At 37.5% G+C, this 24,059-nt stretch overlaps 2 protein-coding genes across 11 annotated transcripts in view; one reads left to right on the forward strand and one right to left on the reverse strand.

Annotated features, from left to right (window-relative positions):
* l(1)G0196 (inositol hexakisphosphate and diphosphoinositol-pentakisphosphate kinase) overlaps positions 1-324 on the reverse strand; it is a 543,939-nt gene extending 543,615 nt beyond the window's left edge. For 8 of the 9 annotated variants that reach the window (XM_067147825.2, XM_067147823.2, XM_067147820.2 and 5 more), the window contains exon 1: positions 80-308. The gene's annotated coding sequence lies outside the window, so the exon portion shown is untranslated. Of the gene's footprint in view, positions 1-79 lie in introns of all 9 variants that reach the window. The other variant, XM_067147828.2, reaches the window with a different exon arrangement.
* LOC136874203 (poly(A) RNA polymerase, mitochondrial) overlaps positions 325-24,059 on the forward strand; it is a 49,822-nt gene continuing 26,087 nt past the window's right edge. Inside the window, exons 1-5 of one of the 2 annotated variants that reach the window (XM_067147829.2) lie at positions 325-608; positions 695-891; positions 988-1,236; positions 1,518-1,730; positions 1,863-2,077. In XM_067147829.2, coding sequence (XP_067003930.2) covers positions 449-608; positions 695-891; positions 988-1,236; positions 1,518-1,730; positions 1,863-2,077 — 1,034 coding nt within the window. In that variant the 5' untranslated portion in view covers positions 325-448. Of the gene's footprint in view, positions 892-987; positions 1,237-1,517; positions 1,731-1,862; positions 2,078-24,059 lie in introns of both variants that reach the window. The other variant, XM_067147830.2, reaches the window with a different exon arrangement.

The following is a 24,059-nucleotide window of genomic DNA, read 5'->3' on the forward strand; positions in this document are numbered from 1 at the left end:
TTTAATACTAAACACTTCCGCATCACACAACAGGTTTTAAGAGAAAATCAACAACGTTTGATATTGTATAAGCACGTACGACTCTTGGGGTATAACCAAGTTTCCTTCTCTGGAACTACGGAAACATCACGTATCCAGGGCGAACATCGTACATCAGCAGAAGTAAACGTTCCACTTAATATTTTGTAACAGTACTGGCTAAAGGTTCACTAAAAATAACTCGCGAAGTGATGAAAACAAAGAAATTTCTCGGTTGTTTTTGTCAAATAATTAAGGCCACAATCAAATATTATCAAAGGACATTTCAGGCTAAGAAATTAAACATATATATCGCTAATCGTCGACGATCGCAAATCGCAATAAATCCAAACATCGCATGGGTACATTCGATTGATTGCAATTTGAAAGATGTTGAGTCGATAAGAGGTTCGATCATCTGCGTTTAAATATGTCGCTCTTAGCTCAAGTAAAGTGCAATTTTTCTAAGGTTACGATTTGCAATTTTAGTAGTACAATCTTTAAACGTGTGAAATTGAAAATATATAGATATAACGCATGTTCCTCACCTTTAGCATTAAAATCAACCAAAGTTCAATCTGATAATCGAGGTAATATTGTTTTAAAAACAGCTCGTACATATTTACACATTCTTAACCTATTCACTTACCTGCACGAGTTATTATTTTGATCTTAGGTTTATATAACAAAACACCAGAAGATAAAAGCAGCTATGCTTCATTCACCCAAATGGTGGAAGGAAGAAGAAGAGAAGCAAAGAGAAGTATTGTTGTCCAAGTGCACTCTGAGCAGTCGTGCTCTGACTTGCATGGGTATTGCAGTCAGTTCGGTGCTATCAAAAGTTTGTTCCATTATACCCTGACAGACTCACTGGTAAGCTCAAATTGATGAGGCTTTTATGTCTACTTACTGTTTAATTAGGCCTACCATACGTTGCAATGTCATTCATGTTGGTTTACTTCTTTTCAGCACTTTGTTTTAGTTGAGTTTGTGGATGAAACAGATGTTAGAAACATACTGAAAGAGTGTGTTCATATTCATGGCAATCAAGTTGTCCCTGTACATTCTCCATTTTTATGGTTTCGTGCAGCTGATAAAATAAGAAGTAAGGAGATGGTACGGAAAATAAATGACGACTTGACAACAGTGATCAAAGTAAACAATAATTCTGAACCTTTGAAGGAATCCTTATATAATTGGCTGCTGGAGGCTGAATCAGTAAGTTCATTTGTCAGAGAGTAAAGTTATGCTCTGCGTCGAAGTGTTGCTGAGTAATGTCATTTTTTAAGTCTCAAGTTACTGTATATCTAGCACCTTTTCTCCTTTGTGTTTACACACAGTAATCTCTGCTAGGCTGTTAAATTAAGAAGCTTCTTTAACTGTACTTGATAGGTTACTTATATAGTAGACTTAAATATGTTAGTAGCAGTCTTGTATTGTCATTTTGAACAAAAATAATGTATTTGGCTATTTAATTTACCATATTTTGTTTTCATTAGTTATCTGATCAGATTCTAATCCTCCATCGTTCCACTAAACTGGAAGAATTGGGGACAAGGCTCAGGTTTCTTACAGCCCGTCAGATAGAACTGGCCTTGTCTGGATCCTTTCCATTTGTTCAGGCCTTGCCGTTTGGTTCTACTGTGAATGGTTTTGGGCGTTTGAATTGTGATCTGGACTTGGTGCTTCTGTTAGACAGAGAAGAAAAGAAAGTGAGTTTTGATTGCTTGATTGATTGTGATTTACTAAAGAATATAAACAGTTGCTTCATCAGTTTAATGGTAGTAATATATCTATACGAGATTGGATAGAATTTATTTTAGTGTTGCTTTTTATATTTGTAGGAAGATAGCTCCAGCAGACTAGTATTCCATGCCAAAACATCACTGGCCAATGAACGAACGCAAGCTCAGCGTCACATGGAGACCATTGGGGACATATGTCAGCTGTTTTTGCCTGGGTGCTCTAACATCAGAAGAATTCTCCATGCCCGAGTTCCTATCATCAAATACAGACAAGATCTAACTGGCGTGGACTGTGACCTCTCCATGACGAACATGTAAATTTCAACTTATTATGAAACCACAGTAGAATTTGGTTAATTTAAACCTGAAGAGTCCAGAAAGATAATTGAATCAATCACAAATTAACATTAAACAATATCACACGCTACACTTGCCCAGATCTCAGATTCAAAATTCAATAATATTGCAGTGGTTCCTAGAGTTGCATTCACAGTAGAATATAAAAAAAACAGTAAGAGACCATAAAACTGTACATGGCATTTTATCATAAAATATCCATCTGCAAATTAATGATGGATATTTTACAGTGTGTCCCCAAATTTTGTGTTTTCAGGGTCATTGCATGTGAAGTGACTCTTAAGGTTGGAAAAATATAGGTTGTCAGCCAGTGAGTAGTAAATGATATTTAATTTACACTTGATTTTAGGTGTAATCATCAGCCAAACTTATACTTTACACTGCAGCAGCGGATCAGGTATTGCTGAAATTTATGAAACCGTTAGAAAAATCTTGGATTTGGCCACTCAAAACACATATTTCACATGGGAACATGTCCATGATCATTATAGATCAGTTTGTTTTCATTTCTTAAGAAAATTTGCTCTAAGCTGTTAAATATTCAGTAGACATTTGATTATATGCAAGTTAATAATAATTTATTTAACGCGCACAATGTGCAAAGAATTACTATATAAAACATTAATCATCGTTGCAAAATTTCACCAGTGATTCTGATCGCTGTTTACAATTTAAAACATGGTACCTAGTACAGTGTGCACCACATCTTAAACGTACACAGTTCAAACCTGGTTCATGATAACGCTTTATATTACACAGTTTATAATGGAACCCATGAACGGAGAACCTTGTCAGCAGGTGTCACAATTCATATCCACCTTGAACCCACTCGCGATTTAGCATGGCATCGGTAGAGTAGAAATCTTCCCAGATGTCAGCCTTCTTCGATCGTAGGTCTCGAAGCAGATGTATATAGGGTGTTGTTGCTGGAAGTAACAACTGTAACCTTAGCTCTTCCACATAAAATCCCTCTCTGGATAGCTCATACACGAGCCGGGAAGGAGAATATTTGGAGAGGCATAGAGCCCGTTTCGAGTAGATTGCCTTCAACTTCTCGATTTTATCTAACTGTTTCATACTCAAATGTTCCCAAATGTTTTCCAAGCCATATGTTGCTATAGGGCTGATTTTTAGATGAAAGAGTTTTATGGCCATTTCTAAAGACAAGTTTCTCAGATGCTTAATGTCAGATATTGCTTTCATAGATGTATTTAGACGGTCCATGAGATGGAGGGTGAAAACATTACCTTGGGTTTGAAAAATTACACCCAAGTATTTAAAATGCTTTACGGACTTAAGTTCTTGGTCTTCATAACAGAAGATTCCATGAGGACCCCCTCTTCTAAACGTCATGGAAACTGTTTTTTCTACATTCAGTTTGAGCTCATTTTTATTTATCCAGCCTATTTGGTTGAATGATTCCTCGAGTTCCTTCTCTGACGTTGATGTAAAGACCATATCATCAGCGTAGATTAATAGTTTGACGCTTTCCTGGTTTACCAAATCTACTATGTCTGCTGTCGCAGTGATGAATAATAATGGACTGAACGGGTCTCCCTATAATACCCCGGTTGTTTGTTCCAAAATAATAGATTTGGTAATGCCATCATCAACTTCTATTGAATTGTTGAGCAGTAAGTTCCTAATCAGCGGTATAAGGTAGTTCGTACTACCAATGATACTCTCCAATTTTTCTAACAGTATGGTTCTGCTTATGGTGTCAAAAGCTTTTGAATAATCTATGAAGCTATAAAGCAAGTTAATGCTTTAAATAAAATAAATAATTTGAAATGTACATTTAAAATTCCTGGTCTTGTCACATCTGAACATTTTCAAAAATTCTATTCAGCTATAAAAACATTCATAATGTTTAAACTTTGTAGTTATTCCTCTCAAGAGACAAAAGACTTCCTCCTCAATTAGAAAATAGTAGGCCTATTGAACTTTTTGAATAGCTTTAGAACAGAGATTGTAATTTTTAATTATTTTTTTCTGCAAAGTTCCTGCATAGAAAACTAATTACTATTACTCGACAACTTGGTCCGTCCCATAACAGTAGGCATTTTCTTTCTCTCCGTGGTTCCTGGTATAGATACAAATGTTTAATTTTGCAAATGATACCATTAAGAGGTCAAAAGTGCATAACAATTGTAAAACTATAGGTTAGTTTACTTTTGGGATATAAAATTATAAACATATGAAACAGCCTCAAATGTTTCACACCCAGAGCTGTGGAATGTTTCATTTCATTTGCTGACAGCTCCACATGTAGTTCTGGGCGTAGGCCTAATGAGTGGATTTTCCTCGTTGTCGTAATTCAAAGTTCCTGCATAGAAGACTAATCAAGGAACATACCTTCAGGTGACCAGGAGCTTAAACCTTTTCTTAGCTTTGTAACAACTTGAGTTCCATTTCCAGCAGCATCACGATTCCACAGTACTTTTCTCGTCCACCTGAGCAGTGTTCCATCATCTGTAATGGTTTTTTAGATAAAAGAGTTCTAATATGGTATACTTCAAATTAAATATAATATTTGTATTAAACACAAATTTTTAACATTGTGTTGTATAGAAGTGCTAAGGGACTGCGAGAGAAGTTTGAATTAACCAAGTTTTACTGTTTGTTATTATGACATCTTGTGCTAACCCAACTCTCAATCCACCACCATCTTGAGGTCAAGAACACCGTTTGTTAGCAAGGTGCACATCAGGTTGAGTGATACATACTGAAGAGTAATTGACTTAGAGGTAGTAGCTGGTTTGGCAAAATGGTGTTGTGGTCAACCCGGCTGATGTAATAGTATGGCGTGGCATGTAATAGTTTACCAGAGAATGGATAAGACATGCAATTTCTGCACATTTGGTTGCTGCCAGATGGTCATTCCATCTCTCACCAGGCGAGTTGGCTGTGTGGTTAGGAGCACGCAGCTGTGAGCTTGCATCCGGGAGATAGAGGGTTCGAACCCCTCTGTCGACAGCCCTGAAGATGGTTTTTCGCGGTTTCCCATTTTCACACCAGACAGTTGCTGGGGATGTACCTTAATTAAGGCCACGGCCGCTTCCTTCCCACTCCTAGGCCTTTCCTATCCCATCGTCGCCATAAGACCTATCTGTGTCAGTGCGACGCAAAGCAGCTTGTAAAAAAATAAATAAAAAATCCATCTCCAAAACCGTGCAATCAATTATAAACGAGTTACCCTCTAAATAGTAATATCTGTGGATCGATTTTAGTAATAAACAAGATGGATGACACTTAGGGCACAAAAATAAAGATAAATATGGCCTTAAAACACCATTAAACAACCACAGTGTAAATGCACTGTTTGTTTTCACGTATTGATTTCTTTAGGCCAAATTTAGGAGCTATAAGTGAAGAACACAGTGAATGCTTTCACCAAGACATTCACTGCATGGAAAGAAGGTATCAAGGACATTGGGACTGTCCTATGATGGGAGACTGTGTCTGGGGTATAGTAGGAGCAGAGGGGTCAGAAGTCATCGCCATAAGACCTATCTGTGTCGGTTCAACGTAAAGCCCCTAGCAAAAAGAAAAAGAAAAGGGTCAGAAGAACATAAGAGGAAAATCCGTTCTAACGTACATTTTTTAATGTCACCATTGTTCAGTGAAGATTCAGTGTTATTCAATATTTTCGCACTAATAATAATAATAATCATATGGCCTCAGCTACCGTGTGCAGACATTTCAATTTGACGCCATCTGGCTGTCTGCTCGTCAATTTCGACGTTCCGTTTTACTCTAGGCCCACTAGATGGCACACCGAGTAAACCAAAACTCTCTTGGGCGTCTATGGCTGAGATTTAATGAATTTTGTCAGGTAAGCACCAAATGTGTGACCAGAGATCTTTTACATGCCGACATCATACGGCATGGAGTGTCTAATGGACTTTTTTCCACCCTTCAATAATCCGACTACCTCTGCCGGGTTTGAACCCGCTATCTTGGGATCCGGAGGCCGACACTCGACCAACTGATCCACAAAACCGTGCAATCAATTATAAATGAGTTACCCTCTAAATAGTAATATCTGTGGATCGATTTTAGTAATACACAAGATGGATGACACTTAGGGCACAAAAATAAAGATAAATATGGCCTTAAAACACCATTAAACGACCACAGTGTAAATGCACTGTTTGTTTTCACTTATTCCCACCAATTCTTGAGGTGCTGTATGGTAGATTTCTTCTATAGGACTCTTAGTCGTATTAAATAAGCACGCAATATTAGTAGCTTTTAAGAAAATTGAAACATTCATTATCATACGCAAAATACTGACACTTAAGAAAAGCTACTTGTATATTCATAATCAGCATCACCAATAAATGCACAAAAAATAAGATTAAAAAACTTTGTCAAATTTTGTTAGTAGTGTAATCTGCCCTGAGTCTCATATTCTCCCAATGCAGGTAATATCTTTTCCTTCCGTACTCTGTCATATGCGTTCTCTGACAGTCTCAGTAATAAAAGGTCCTTATACAGTTGTTTAAAAGTTGTATAGTTATGCATTGAATAAACCCTGTATAAGCGTTGCATATTTTTCTCACTAATAAAAGTGTTATATGCATTGAATTACTATACCGCACATATACACTCGATCCAAGCTGTAGAAATCTCTTCCTGCAGTTCTCTGGCGTATTTTGTTACGTTCACTGCCTTTATGATCATTTATGTTGGTTATCTAGGAACACTGCCTGCTGTCATTTCTTGATGGATACAGTACTTTTGCATCCATCTCTTGGCACAGGCCAGAGCAAAGTGTAGCTTCCACTGAAGTCCCAGTCTCATCCATGGCTGTGACAATGGGTGATATGAATAAACCGGAGACGTAACTCTTGTCTCACAAATATTAAGACATGTCTCAAATGTATATGAATAAAAAAGCGATGTCTCAGCAGTGACCTTTGCTCCTTGAGACACAGCTCGTTAGCGGATTCTCTCGGAGACAAGTCTCCAAATGTATATGAATAAACTGGAGTTTAGTCTCTCTGAATGGAGACTAATCTCAGAATTTCTTGAGACTGCCCAGAAGGTGACTCAAGGCGATAGAATCAGGCTGAAAACGTGATGGCGGAGTTTATGATGGTTTTACAACGGAGAAGAAAAATGTATAAAGTACGAAGAGAGTCTCTCAAACATGACTATAAAGATCTCTACTGTTTCCGGAAAGAAAATGTGGAATGGTTAGCACATTTTCTGGAGCCAATACACAAGAAATTCATATAACAATAATGATAAAGATGATAATGATAGCCATTAGCGATAGGATTTACATGCATCATAAAGTCTAAAAGTCCGCCTCTGTGGTGTAGTGGTTAGCGTGATTAGCTGCCACCCCCGGAGGTCCGGGTTTGATTCCCGACTCTGCCACGAAATTTGAAAAGTGGTACGAGGATTGGAACGGGGTCAACTCAGCCTCGGGAGGTCAATTGAGTAGAGATGGGTTCGATTTCCATCTCAGCCATCCTGGAAGTGGTTTTCCGTGGTTTCCCACTGCTCCTCCAGGCAAATGCCAGGATGGTACCTAACTTCAGGCCACGGCCGCTTCCTTCCCTCTTCCTTGCCTGTCCCATCCAATCTTCCCATCCCTCTACAAGGCCCCTGTTCAGCATAGCAGGTGAGGCCGCCTGGTTGAGGTACTAGTCATTCTCTCCAGTTGTATCCCCCGATCCAAAGTCTGAAACTCCAGGACACTGCCCTTGAGGCGGTAGAGGTGGGACCCCTCGCTGAGTCCGAGGGAAAAACCGACCCTGGAAGGTAAACAGATTGAGAAGAAGAAGATAAAGTCTAAAATGTACAAAATCAAACCAGAAATATGCAAAATCGTACAACATACGAATCTGAAAATTTTCTAAGTAATTATTAAATTAATTTAATTATTCTTAATCTATTCCACATTTGTGATTTTTTCTGTACGTTGAAATTTTTCCATTCACAAAATACGACTTAACATCTTATAAATAAAACTAATTCACAATAACGGAACAGACCGAAACATAGGCTAGCTATGTTTAAGATATGACTTAAAATTATTCAAGGCTTTCATTATTCACTTTGTCTTGCTCCCTTAGCTGAATGATCAGCGTAGTACTCATCGGTTCAGGGGGCCCCCGGGTTCGATTCGCGGTCGGGTCAGAGATTTTAACCTTAAATCCTCAACATACATTCCTGCAACTCACACACAACACTATCCTCCACTACAATAACACGGCAGATGACACCCATCCTCTCGGAGGGTCTGCCTTACAAGGGCTGTACCAGGCTAGAAATTGTCACACGAAATTATTACCTATTACTATTACTATTATTATTATTATTATTATTATTATTATTATTATTATTATTATTATTATTCACATTTTGATATCTGGAAGGATATTTCTTCAAGTCTGAAAATTATCGCTCTCTATCACATGTAGGCCATATGGTACTGAACGAATGTGCGAGTATCTTTGGTCCTCGTGTAAGCTATCTCATTTATGTTTACTTCAAGTGCCGTAAAATTCCCTGCCCATGCCTTTTTCGATTGCACTGTTTCTAAGTTTATTTAAAAGTTTCAACCGGCGGCTCGTGCCCTTGAGAAAAATATGCTGTAACTTGTTTCACAAGATTTAACAGATTCGCATAATGACATTATTCGGCCAATGATTTGCTGCCTCTATGAATGCTGCTCTTTCTCAACCATCGCACCAAAATCTCACTTGCGCCGAATACTACAAGGGAAGCATTTGGTTTGGATCAGACAGATTTCGATGAAACTTCCACGAATTGTCAATCCACCTGTCTTAAATTTATTGATGATCTTCACTTTGTCATAAAATCAATGGCATTGCTATAATTAATTGCTAAAGAACAGCTGGGTGGTTTGCAGCTGTATTGACCTCGCGTATGCACTGTAGAAATGCACTGATAGTTCTATTTTAAAGTTACATTAAACAGTGCGCTTTAGAGTGAAAATTAGATTTTGACAACGTGAACAGAATGTTTTGCTCGTCAAACCCATTTTACTAACATGCACAGTATATGAATATTTCAAAATATCAGGCTTTTAATACTTCTCTGTCGTTTACAATTGAAGCTAAAATATGTAATATGAAATCCTTGTCATTTGTATATAAACTTGCACGCTATGAATAGCCTTAAACTTTCGGATTCTTGCTTGAGAGTCATTCATTTTGTCACACTGCGAGTAATCTATATAACAACGTTAATCATGCAGCGATTTTCTGATGTTTTAATTGATCATCCTACCATGTTTCATTGAAATCGCTGCCATCTACACACCACGTTCCATTTAAAACTGGAGCAAGAATTTACTGTCAATAAATACCGGTAGGAAAATATTATTTCACGGCAGAACGGTTATCACCATTGAGTTCCGGATATCTTAGCTCATCGTGTTACTAAGTTTCATTGCAATTTGTCCGGTCCAAATCAATCAACTCCCTTGTTAGTTACATTCGTTTATGAATATGGATAGCATTTTGTATTATTTCTATGTTTCTAAAGTTTGAAATTTAGACAGTTTATGCAACAGTATATAGGTACTGCTTGTATACTACATACCAGGTGAGTTGGCCGTGCGGTTAGGGGCGCGCGGCTGTGAGTTTACATCCGGCAGGTAGTGGATTCAAGCCCCACTGTCGGCAACCCTGAATATCGTTTTCCGTGGTTTCCCATTTTAACACCAGGCAAATGCTGGGACTGTACCTTAAGTGAGGCCACGGTCGCTTCCATCCCACTCCTAAACCTATCCCATCGTCGCCGTAAGACCTATCTGTGTCGGTGCGACGTAAAACAATTGTAGAAAATGTACATTATATGCAGAAACACCCCTAGCTATGCACAGGTATGAATAAACTCTTCATATTCGTGAATAATGAAATACGAAGCGTGTTTAAAAAGTGTTTGAGTGACATTCAATGACCGCAGAAAATTATGCATTTGAATGTGGATCCTAAATGTGATGATAAATACAATGTAACTTCTTACACAATATCTTGAAGGAAGCTTACAAAAAAGAGAAACCTTAAATCAGTCGTTCCCAAGCTGGGGTCCAAGTATACCAAGTGTACGAGCCACTACGTTTACGTAAAGCTAGAAAGAATTGGAAATAATAACTGTAGTGATTATTGAATATTGATTAATACGAAAGGTGTAGTTAGCAGAATAGGCTCCCAAGTGAAACACAACTGAAGAAGAAAAGGCTGTCAAGAACTATTCTAAATGAAAAAAAATATCAGTGGGTGTTCCATTTCGGTTGTACTTGTTTGTTCTGCTCTTTTCTCCCTTTCATGTAAAAGATTTTCCGTTTGTAGTTGCAAAACCTGTTTTTGCACTGAAATTTCTTCTGTTTTTTTCGAGAACACGCTGTCGCTTTTCAATCTTTTTCGCTTGTAAATCTAACACTTTCATCTGTTCCAACAAAACCACTCTTTATAGCTCTCCAATAAATTGTTAATTCACTCGTCAGCTGACAGATACCACAGCCAGTGAGCGAGACTCGTCTCAAGCGGAAGGAGACAAGTCTCGTTAGCGAGAAACAAATTTTATTCATATACATGACAAGTTCTGTCTCGCAAGTGACTTCCGTCTCAATCCTCCTTCGAGACTTGTCTCCGAGTTACATCTCATTTTTATTCATATCACCCAATATGGAAGCTGCTGGGGTATGGGTGGTGCTGATTAATGTCTGAGTGTCATGAAAGGTGTTGCTCATAGGGTTAGTTGTGCTACAATAGCACTGTCTGGCCCAGTGAGGAAAGCAATGGCAAACTACCTCACTCCTCACCTTGTCTAGTATGCCTCATTTTGGTACTGCCATTGGTTTTTGTGGTTTCCCTGTAACTGCATAGCCTTTGGTGATGCTATTTGAGGATCCAACCAGCCTGTGGACTGATGACCTAACAGACAGACAGACATCTAGGAACAAAACCTTTTGCGAACAAGAACAGAATAGTAACACATTTCTGCAGTATATTATTCTCACTAGCAATAATTATGTCACTGATAATAATTACTTATCTCATTCCGTGCACATGTCTATAATGCTGTGAGAACTTGGGAGTTCACAAGGTTTAGAGCCACCTCTTGGATCTTTCATTAAGTCATTCCTGACTTTGTTAATGACAATTTGAGCATACTCCATCATAAATCAGTAATTCATTTTTAAAATCTTGTCATCCAGGAGAAATGGCTCAGTGAGTCTCTTAAAGTGCTTCATTTTACAGACATTTCCAGTCTCCATAACCTATAAATATGCTATGTTTTCTATGGTAAAAATATTGTGGAGATCATCGTTATTTTCCATTCTTTCTATATGTGCTTAATGGACAAGTCGGGTCACTTGCTACTGTATAACGTTTATATAAAGGGTCCTGGTCTGTATAAGCAATTCAGTGAATAACTATAACAAATTGCACATAAACGTTATATAAACATTGTATAAATGTTATAAACCATTTATTACTAAGACTGTAGATCTATAAAATATACACACAACAGTCTACTCCTCTTGTATCATTTTCAAATTACCTGCCTGACAGCCCCTCTGTGGTCTGAAACCGCACTGGTTTTTATCCAACTTCCAATCAACCACTGATTGCACCCTCTCTTCCAAGATGCCAGTGAAACTTTGCGTGGTACACTGATCGATGAGATACCTCGGTAGTTGTTGCAATCCTTCCTGTTCTCTTACTTAAAGATAGGTGCAGTTACTGCTTGTGTCCAATCAGAAGGTATCTTACTAATACTCCATGCTAATCTTATTACTCTGTGCCAGGCTGAGTGGCTCAGACGGTTGAGGTGGTGGCCTTCTGACCCCAACTTGGCAGGTTCGATCCTGGCTCATTCTGGTGGTATTTGAAGGTGCAAAAATACAACAGCTTCGTGTCAGTAGATTTACTGGCACGTAAAAGAACTCGTGCGGGGCTAAGTTCTGGCACCTCGGCTCCTCCGACAACCATTAAAATTAGTTAGTGGGATGTAAAGCAAATTACACTATTATTATTAATTTATTACTCTGTGAAGCCATTTCATCCCTGCCTTCCCATGATATTTCATCATTTCAGATCTAATTTCATCTATTCTGTTGCTTTATGACAATGGAGTTCATTTACCATCCTTTCCACTTCATCTGGCGTAATTTCACCATCATCATTATCCTCCTCCCCATGAGCTTGGTTGTTCACTACCTCACAAGGAAGTTTACACTGAGAAGTTTAGTGTTATGAAAATGTTTTGAATTTTAGTCTGGGAAGATTTGGGAGCAAGGAGATGAGCAGCTCAAATGTGGCTTTCAGGGCAGAGATGGCGTGGAATGACATTAATAGACTATTAAGCTTGAATGGAGCTTTTAAAAGTAGGAAAGATGATAATATGAAGATAAATTGTAATTCAAAGGGACAGATTAGGGCGAATATTCACTTATTTCATTATAGAATGAGGAGTTGGGAATTGGAATAATTTATCAGGGGAAATGTTTGATAAATTACTAAGTTCTTTGAAAGCATTCAAGAAAAGGCTCGGTAAACAGTTACATTTTGCTTTACGTCGCACCGACACAGATAGGTCTTGTGGCAACAATGGGATAGGAAAGGGCTAAGAGCGGGAAGGAAGATTAAGGTACAGCCTCAGTATTTTACTGGTGTGAAAATGGGAAACCATGGAAAACCATCTTCAGGGCTGCCGACAGTGCGCTCTGACCCACTATCTCCCGAATGCAAGCTTCCAGCTGTGCGCCCCTAACGGCACAGCCAACTAGCTCAGTAGTGAACAATTGATGGGGAATCTGCTACCTGGGCGACAGTCCTTAAATGCAGATCAATGATGATAAATAGTGGATTTTCCTTTAAATATCTGGCATGTCGTACCATAATACAAGACTTACAGAAGACCTTTCCATGGACAGTACTGCATGCTGATGATGTTATGCTTGGGGTGACACCACAGAGGACCTGGAAATTCAAGTTCAAGCATGGTTTGATCATCTGAGAAGGCCTTCGTCTGAACATTCATAAGACCGAGTACCTACAAATAATTTTGTCCTTGGGCTCCATACAAATTAATAGAGTCCTTCTTAGCAAGGCGGATACATCAAAGTGATGTGATTCAGGGATGTCGCAGATATATCACACATTGGTGTAGCCAGTTGATGGTACAGAATGCTGGCCTTCTCCTAGAAGTGCTGAGTACTCATTGCATGTTGTGAGCATTGGAGACTTGTCATTAACAGAAGTAAGATGCGTGGCTCCTGTCAGTGATAAAATGATGTAGAGAGACTTTGGTGGTATGAATATATCTTACGAGCTCCAACTACCTGCTTAGCCTACCATCTTTCAGTCAACGCAATGAGGATGACCTAAATTATGGTGGCTGGATGTCATGAACACTGAAATCTTAATGCAGCGATGTGATAGACCGCACAAAGTGGTGTGCATTAATTCAAACGTAGACCCAGCCTGGGGAAAGGCTACAAGGACAATGATATCTGACATAACCCCCTCTGTGGGTGGGAGACGCAGACGAAGAATACACCCACTGTATCCCCTGCCTGTCGTAAGAGGCGACCAAGGGATGATCAAATTAGAACCATGAGACTACTTGCAATTAGTACCATCACACCGGGAACACCATGGGTCAATTTACTTGCGCGTAGTACCACTATGTTTGGTACGCAATAGGTTTGTGATTAGTAGCGACAATGTGTGAATCAGGATGTGGGTCCTACAGTACCTGTGATTCGTATCCCTGTATGAGCGACACCATGGTTCTGTTACATGTTATTACATTTTATAAATATTACATTACATATTACATGGTTCTGCCTTACTGGTGCTCAGTTTCCACTATGTGAGGAATTCCACGGGATAGTACGAGTCCCTGTAGTTAGTCCAGTTATGTGAGGAATGCCATAGGTTTGCGTTGCCTGTAAATAGCGCCGCAATGTGCGAAACACCATAGGTCTGTGTTACATGTGCGCATTACACTACCTGTGAATAGTACCATAATGTGTGGAATACCGCGAGTCTACGCTACTTTTGATTAGTACCGCAACATGACAAATAGCATGGTTCTACATTCCTAGCGATATATACCATTATGAGGGGCCGATGATCTGGATTTTGGACCCGTTGCAGGTTATAAATTTCATCTTCTTTGTCCGTATTGAAGATCTACTTGTGATACAAATTCTTATAATTTTGTTAATCACCACCTATTCAATACAATTTATTGGATGTTCTCAAGGATCAAAAATAAGTACAGCATTAACAATGATCAATTTCCACTTTTAGATATTTGTAAATTCTACTGAGATTGGAAGAATTTTGGACCCGTTTCGAATATAAGCATAATCAATTCAGCATCGTGCTCTAGAAGCAGTCCTTTGGTCAGTAATACTATTGTTTTGTGCCAGCTTCTGTGCATGTGAGGCACTGTGGGTGGGATCCAATTTTGAATTCTGATCAGTGGACGATTTCGGACTTTTATTCTGTAATTTCATTTCGTCTCATTTCGTACCATTAGGAGCCGATGACCTCGATGTTAGGCCCCTTTAAACATCAATCATCTGACATAACATAGATGTAGAGGCTAAATAAAATAGGAGAGAGGTAGATTTATTGAGGAAATAATAAATTGTTTGTCCTCCAGTCAGGATGAACATTCGGATCTGGATTACAATCAGGTTCCAATCTCAGTAGAATTTACAAATATCTAAAAGTGGAAATTGATCATTGTTTATGCTGTACTTATTTTTGATCCTTGAGAACATCCAATAATCAGAGTTCTCTTGCATTTATGAAAGCTGGGCTGAGTGGCTCAGACGGTTGAGGCGCTGGCCTTCTAACTCCAACTTGGCAGGTTCAATCCTGGCTCAGTACAGTGTTTTTTTAAGTTTTACTGGCACGTAAAAGACTTCCTGCAGGACAAAATTCCAGCACCTCAGCATCTCCAAAAAACGTGAAACGAAAGTAGTTAATGGGGCGTAAAGCCAATACCATTATTATTATTATTATTATTATTATTATTATTATTATTATTATTATTAGCCTGCCTGGTGGCCATGATCGCATGATCGATAAAGCATTGAAATCTTAACAATCTGACAGTGTGGTTAGCCGGTTTGAGTCCCGTTGGTAAAAAAAAATTCACCATCAGAATATTGGCCGGCAGGGTAGTGGATTTGGTGGTATATAATTTCTAATCACTAGATTCCGTGCCAAAAGCCTGGGTTAAATTCCAAAACTCTCAACAGTGCTCATATGGAGTGAGGGCATATGACACTGTTGATGGTGATTCGTCCGTCGGATAGGGACATTAAACCTTGAACAGACACGTTGGTGCTATTCGACAGGAGCAGGCTATGTACCGGCACCAGGTTTCACCCTCTCTCTTCCTAGTATCATATATCACATCATTCATTTCATCTCATCAACTCCTCTGATGAGGTTGACATCAGGAAGGGCATCCGGTCATAAAAACCTGCCATGACAGATTCATCTCAACTCATACCCGACCCCGTAGAGAAATGGGACAAACAAACAGTTAATGGAAAATGACCTTAATCTTAAGCCTCATTTCCTTGCTGTATGCTGTGTCATAGATTGCTTTGCGGACTACAAATACTGCAGTTGACTTAACCCTGTACTGCATTAATTATTTTTCGTTTGGTGAAGAAAATTTCAAGCTTTAATATTCAACATACGTTCAGTGTTTTAGATATACCAGCAATTCTTAACTGGGGCTAATAGCTTAACACTCGAATGTGATGTGGATTGCCATAATGGGATATATATATTTTTCACGATTTCAGGCTAAGCTTTTAACATTCAAAGACCGAACATTATTGCCTACTGGCCATGGGTACGTATTGCAAGGCGCAAGTATACTTGCACAACCATAGGTCGGTAATGTCTTTGAGGTTGAGTCAGAGGTATTCCTGAACCCTGTGGTAATGTGATGGGGAGGGCGCACGTAAAATAAACGGTGGTTTGTACACGTGGATGTTGACGGGGTGGAAGGAGTACCTTTGGTTGTAGGACTGTTTTGTCTTATGTTATGTAAAAGAAAAAAGAAAAAAAAAAGAAAAAACCCCAAGGTATCACTGGTATACCTGCAATATTTAGCCATTTATAAAGGTGAAAAGTTATATGTTGCCTAACGGCATGCGGTAGAGGGTTAAGTCCTTTCCAAAATCCAGATTCAGTTAGTGATGCTAATATCAGAGGCTGATCATTCCAGATGTCATTGTTCCTAAAGCTGCCTCATTTATTTGAGATGATTCTGTTAATAACCTCCTGAATGCAGTCTCTTATAATAGTTGATAGGTCATACTGAGGAGTGAACATTGTGGTTCAGCTCCTTGTTTGCCTAGTTTCAAAATAGCAATTACTTTAGCTAATATATATTTATTACATAGTAACACTTCCTCAATTTAGAGGTTGCCTAAAAGACAAAGTATTCTTAATACCAACTGATAATGTGTAACATAGAAGTCTATTGAATTTTAAAGTAAATCACCGAAGGTGGTTTCTTAAAATATTGATGATTGCAAGGCAGAATGTCCAATATCAATACTCAAGCATTTTGGCAGGTGGAATGCCTTGCAAAACTCAACAAATTTTCTAGGTATCGTGCCCCTACTCCCGATTAGCAAGCCCATGACTTCCTTTTTAGCGTGTATTCTTCCTCGTAAAAACTATCTGTGGGCTCGTATATTTTCTTCTTCTCACTATCAACATCATCAGGTTGACCCGCGGAGGATTTGAAGGGATGATTGGATCGATGATATATTCTACTTTTTTTAAAAAAGTTAATAACTTCATTTTGAGTCCGTATTGAACTGAGAATAACAAAATGCAATATAAATTGCAAAAGGTCCATCTCTTCAGTACAAAATAATTATGTTGTTCAGTTTGAATTACAACATTTTAATTTGGTTACTCAGTACCGGTTTCGACGTTGTTAGATGTCATCATCAGCCGATCTTAGAATAGGGCAAATATACAAGAAATATTCACAATATAAAATACAATATATAACCCTTTTCACTTAAAAGATCAATAATCAGATAAAATACAAGAAATGATTGTGCTTGAAGACAAAGGCCCTCTATTTATAACAAGATGAGATCTTGGTAGTCAGTGTAAAGCAATGAAAATGAAAACTAAATGTTGATTTTTGATTAAGTCTCTGCCATGTTTTAAAACTTGAGGTCATGTGTGACGTAACTAGTCACGATGTCAATTGACCTCTATATAAAGGTTTTAGTTTAAAGCTTGAATACATGTTTTTTTAAAGTTCCTCTGTGGAAAAACACATCCGTGAGTAGCAACATGTTGAATCGAATCTTCTAGATCTATAGCAGTGCTCTCTCTAGGACCTTTCTAATGGGCGCACCGCCCAGCCGTTTTCACTGACCGCCCGGCTATCATAACCTAGATATCTACTAATTAGGCCTACATAATATTCCAAGTTACTTTACTCGCACCGACACAGATACATTAGGTCTTATGGCGACGATGGGATAGGAAAGTGCTAGGACTGGGAAGAAAGCGACCGAGCCCTTAAAGTACAGCGCCAGCATTTACCTGGTGTGAAAATAGGAAACCACAGAAAAACCATCCTCAGTGCTGCTGACAGTGAGGTTCGAACCCACTATTTCCCGAATGCAAGCTCACAACTGCGCGCTCCTAACTCGCTCAGTTTAATACATATTTAATACATATTTCAGTCACTGAAAACCTACAACCTGTTTTCCAGTCAGTGACCGGATCAGGGATGGAATGAATGAAGCTCCCATCTTGCGGCGATGATAGGAATTCTGCCGGCTGCCGAAGCCTGTCGCACTCCTCTGGGGCAATGATAAATGACTGACAGATGAGATGAAATGTTTATGGAGTGCTGCTGGAATGAAAGATGACAGAGAAAACAGGTGTACCTGGAGAAAAACCTGACCCACCTCCGCTTTGTCCAGCACAAATCTCACATGGAGTGACCGGGATTTGAACCACGGAACCCAGCAGCGAGAGGCTGGCGCGCTGCCGCCTGAGCCACGGAGGCTACACATGTCAGTCACATGTGTTCCAAATTAAAATATAAAAACTGTAAAACTTTATTTAAATGAAAAATCTTCATTATTGTCAGCATAACTGCGCGAGCTACATCGGAGTTCAGCTTATCACGTAGTGTCGTGCGCGAGCGGTGTCTGGATTAGCGTGGAATCGTATGCGAGCACTCGATTCCGAGAGACGTAACATACCCGTCTGGCTCTCCACAGCAACCGAGTGATTATGAACGAGCAGTGGAACACTAGAAGTTCAAAATACTCTGTTATGTCTTCGTGATAACACTAAAATAGTTCATCTTTGCAGTTAATGTTTTACCTGTCTAATATTACTAATGGCCTGAGGGGAATAAGTTGAAATTTTATCATATTCATTTTCTACGTAGTATTCCCCGCCCAACTACTCATTCCTGCCACCCAGCTAACGAAACTTTCTGGGGAGAACACTGTATAGTGTATCGTAATTGACCAGGTGGAGCATGTAACAAGCAAAGTCGTTAAAGATATTTTATGACCAGAGTTTCCCAATCCAATGTGGGACCTAAAGTATGAAAAGAGGTAAGGAACCCATTAAAAAAATAAGATTAAAGGAGGAAAATAAGAACAAGAAAGTTGTCGTTTAGTAAGAGACTCGCTTCGTTCAGCTTGCTCTAAGGTACGGAGTGTGAAGAGTAACTGAGGGCTGGGACAGGAATCAAGGGCAAGGTGTAAGCGTAAGTAGGAGGGGGGAGGGGAGATGGGTCTGTGGGAGGGGAATGAGGAGCGAAAGTGTGAGTGGAGTCGGAAGGGCGTTGCGGTAGGGGAGCATACCGCGAAAAGGTGTTGCATGTGACACAAAAGACCTAGCTATTATTTGGAAGTTAGATGTTTGTAAAAACTGTAATGAGACATCAAAAAGAACTTTAAGTTTTCAGAAATGTTATTCAAATTTAGGTTGGAATTGAATCAGTCTGGATCAATTCTATGACACTGGTGCTATGTTACAAGTCATTAATCTCATATTTGGTCCGTATTGACGACAGTCATTACATATAATTTAAAATATATTTGTTTAATGTCAACTTAGTCAATACTTACAATTACCACTATTGTGGCTAAATGATCATAAATAATTGAAAAATCGTGAACATGTTTCGCCCTTCTTAACGGGCATCATCAGCACTATGAACAACTTTAAAAATAATAGTTACATTTAAGACTATCTTACAATAATCAATCATATAAGATTGGAATAAAATGTGACATTAAAAGTTGTTTTTGATACCATTATTAAAAAGTTATAAATAAATCTTATAAACAACAAGTTAAAACAATTGTAGGTCAATCTCATAATCTAGTCTAAAAATATATATATGTTAATGTTGGTAGGAAGATTGTCAAACGGCATTTGTCTGAAATTGAAATGGATCCATTTTCTTTAACATTTGGTGAAGGTCCATATTAAGCTGTATTCATCAGCAAGTAGAAATTCGAAGAACAAAATATATACAAAACAAGGGCTCTAATTAATCATGTAGTAGAAGATTAAGTCAGGGATGATCATGGTAATTCTTCTTGAGTTAAATTGGTTATGTAACCAGTCGAATAAGAATACGTTGAATTAAAAATACACGTCGTAAATTCACGACAATGCACTGGATTGAAGATATTTATCAATATAATTGTAGTATCCCTTCTGTTGTGTAAATTTTCAATGATTAGAATGTTGGATAGACTGTAAAGAAAAATCTAAAAAATGCATTTAAAGTGTATGTAGAAAAATAACAGTTGTGGTTGTATACGGTTATGGGTTACGTAAAAATGCGTACTTACTCGAATGCCGTAGAGTGTCTAACTTGTTCTGTTGCTAGCGGTAATCTGACTGGCGTTTCTACTACGTGTATTGTATGGGTGTGGCGGAGGGAGGGGGACGAGTTGAGGGAGGGAAGAACTGGGCGGATTGGTACATACTGGTGTCGATATGGGAGGGGGAATTATAGGTATGGTATCTGGGGGCGTGTTTGGAGTTGTTGTATTGGTAATTTTTAAAATATGCGGGATTCTCTGTTTTCAACAACTTAGGTATTAATGTGTACAAAGGACTCTTAATTTCCGTGTCGTCATTAAGGTTATAATCTTTATTAAACGTTTTGTCCAAATATATATAGATATTTTCAAATTCGTTTAGCAGTTTTCCGTTGTTAGTATTCTTTATTATTTTTAGATCTTTTTCTATTGTGGTAAAATGGTGGCCTGTTTCCTTCATGTGTGTACTCATAGCGGAATATTTGTTATGTTTTTCGGCATTGAAATGTTCCAAATACCTTGTAATAAAACTTCGCCCAGTTTGACCAACGTATGAATAACCACACTGTGAACAAGTCAACCTATAAACTCCTGAATTCTGATATTTGCTGTTATTATTATTATTTATTTTATTATAATTAAAAAATATGTTCTGCGTAGTATTGGTTGTTCTGTAAGCTATGTTTACGTTATGTTTGTTGAAATTATTGGTAATTTGGTGGATCATTGGGCTATTATAAGTGAAAACGGCATATTTATTTTTGCTAGGTTTATCCGGTTTGAGGTTAGTGGACAGTTTGTTTTTTATCTTATATATCAGACTGTTTATCATTTCAATTTTGTATCCATTGGTTACTGCAAGGTTTTTTATGTAATTCAATTCAGTTCTCAAATTTTTGGGAGATAAAGGGATTCTTAAGGCTCGATATATTAGGCTGTAAAAAGATGTCTGTTTTTGTGTTCCAGGATGTAGCGAAGAATTATTTATTGTAATTGACGAGTGTGTAGGTTTTCTGTGAATTTTATATTCGAAGGAGTTATTAGATCGTGTAACTTTTATATCCAAAAAATTAAAAGATTTTTCATCTTCATCCTCTTTCGTAAATTTTACATTGGGGTTAATCTTGTTTAATTCGTCCAATATATCATTACTATAGGTGGTATTCTTGTCAATTATGACAAATGTGTCATCCACAAACCTCAACCATAAAGTAATTCCTTTTATGTAGGTTTTAATTTTCGTGTGTTCTATCGTATCCATATAGATATCGGCTAGGATACCTGAAATGGGATCTCCCATCGCCAATCCATTCTGTTTGTAGATTTTACCATTAAAGGTGAAATAATTATTATCCAATGTAAATTTTAGTATAGTCATAAATTCTTCGATCTCCATTTTACTGAGATTACTGTGTTTACTGATATTATTGTAAATAATATTAGTGGTGTCTTTAATCGGAATATTTGAATACATGTTGACTATATCGAAAGAGCACATTATATGATGGGACTGTAAGTTAAATTCGTTAAGAGTTTTGCAAAAATCAATAGAATTTTTTAATGGATGCTTGTTTAAACTTTTTGGATATAAAAGTTACACGATCTAATAACTCCTTCGAATATAAAATTCACAGAAAACCTACACACTCGTCAATTACAATAAATAATTCTTCGCTACATCCTGGAACACAAAAACAGACATCTTTTTACAGCCTAATATATCGAGCCTTAAGAATCCCCTTATCTCCCAAAAATTTGAGAACTGAATTGAATTACATAAAAAAACCTTGCAGTAACCAATGGATACAAAATTGAAATGATAAACCGTCTGATATATAAGATAAAAAACAAACTGTCCACTAACCTCAAACCGGATAAACCTAGCAAAAATAAATATGCCGTTTTCACTTATAATAGCCCAATGATCCACTAAATTACCAATAATTTCAACAAACATAATGTAAACATAGCTTACAGAACAACCAATACTATGCAGAACATATTTTTTAATTATAATAAAATAAATAATAATAATAACAGCAAATATCAGAATTCAGGAGTTTATAGGTTGACTTGTTCACAGTGTGGTTATTCATACGTTGGTCAAACTGGGCGAAGTTTTATTACAAAGTATTTGGAACATTTCAATGCCGAAAAACATAACAAATATTCCGCTATGAGTACACACATGAAGAAAACAGGCCACCATTTTACCACAATAGAAAAAGATCTAACAATAATAAAGAATACTAACAACGGAAAACTGCTAAAAGAATTTGAAAATATCTATATTTATTTGGACAAAACATTTAATAAAGATTATAACCTTAATGACGCCACGGAAATTAAGAGTCCTTTGTACACATTAATACCTAAGTTGTTGAAAACAGAGAATCCCGCATATTTTAAAAATTACCAGTACAACAACTCCAAACACGCCCCCAGATACCATACCTATAATTCGCCCTCCCATATCGACACCAGTATGTACCAATCCGCCCAGTTCTTCCCTCCTTCAACTCGTCCCCCTCCCTCCGCCACACCCATACAATACACGTAGTAGAAACGCCAGTCAGATTACCGCTAGCAACAGAACAAGTTACACACTCTACGGCATTTGAGTAAGTACGCATTTTTACGTAACCCATAACCGTATACAACCACAACTGTTATTTTTCTACACACACTTTAAATGCATTTTTTATATTTTTCCTTACAGTCTATCCAACATTCTAATCATTGAAAATTTACACAACAGAAGGGATACTACAATTATATTGATAAATATCTTCAATCCAGTGCATTGTCGTGAATTTACGACGTGTATTTTTAATTCAACGTATTCTTATTCGACTGGTTACATAACCAATTTAACTCAAGAAGAATTACCATGATCATCCCTGACTTAATCTTCTACTACATGATTAATTAGAGCCCTTGTTTTGTATATATTTTGTTCTTCGAATTTCTTCTTGCTGATGAATACAGCTTAATATGGACCTTCACCAAATGTTAAAGAAAATGGATCCATTTCAATTTCAGACAAATGCCGTTTGACAATCTTCCTACCAACATTAACATATATATTTTTTAGACTAGATTATGAGATTGACCTACAATTGTTTTAACTTGTTGTTTATAAGATTTACTTATAACTTTTTAATAATGGTATCAAAAACAACTTTTAATGTCACATTTTATTCCAATCTTATATGATTGATTATTGTAAGACAGTCTTAAATGTAACTATTATTTTTAAAGTTGTTCATAGTGCTGATGATGCCCGTTAAGAAGGGCGAAACATGTTCACGATTTTTCAATTATTTATGATCATTTAGCCACAATAGTGGTAATTGTAAGTATTGACTAGGTTGACATTAAACAAATATTTTTTTAAAATGGTGCTATGATCGATCAAAACTGGACCAAAGAACTACAAGAACAAAGACATGTCCAGATACGCGATACATGGCTTCCACTACAAAATATGTGCAAAGTCAAAATACCATAACCCAATGAGTGACTGTGTTTGCACACTGTGCAATGACATCTGTTTTCGTTACCATATCCTACATTGTAAAAAGAGACAAAAAATGCTACCTGAATATAGGGAGCGTGCACGGCCACTCTTAGCGCCTCTCGCGGAAGAAATCTGTAACATTTCAGTGATCTTGTCTTGTTACAAGTAACTATTCTCATTTTGGTTCCGTATTGAAGTTGACGTATGTCTCAAGTATTATTACAATATTATAAGTCCACCTGTTCAATACAATACAATATGATCCACTATTTCATATGGTCAAATATTTTTTTATACATAATACATAAAAGTCAAAGGTACATGTTTCACCCTCCTTACGGGCATCATCAGCCTATATCAATCTTAAAAATAATACATATACTTATAAATTATAGGTTAAAATGTTGAAAAATGATTTCGTAAAACATTATACAATAACATCTAAAACAACAATAATGCACCAAAGTATGTTAAAAGAGAGTGAATTAACAGTTTTGAAGATTAAAACGTGATTAAACATGAAATTTTGAGAGTTTAAAACTAAAATGGA

Source organism: Anabrus simplex, chromosome 5 (genome assembly GCF_040414725.1).
Source record: "Anabrus simplex isolate iqAnaSimp1 chromosome 5, ASM4041472v1, whole genome shotgun sequence".
Classification (NCBI taxonomy): domain Eukaryota; kingdom Metazoa; phylum Arthropoda; class Insecta; order Orthoptera; family Tettigoniidae; genus Anabrus; species Anabrus simplex.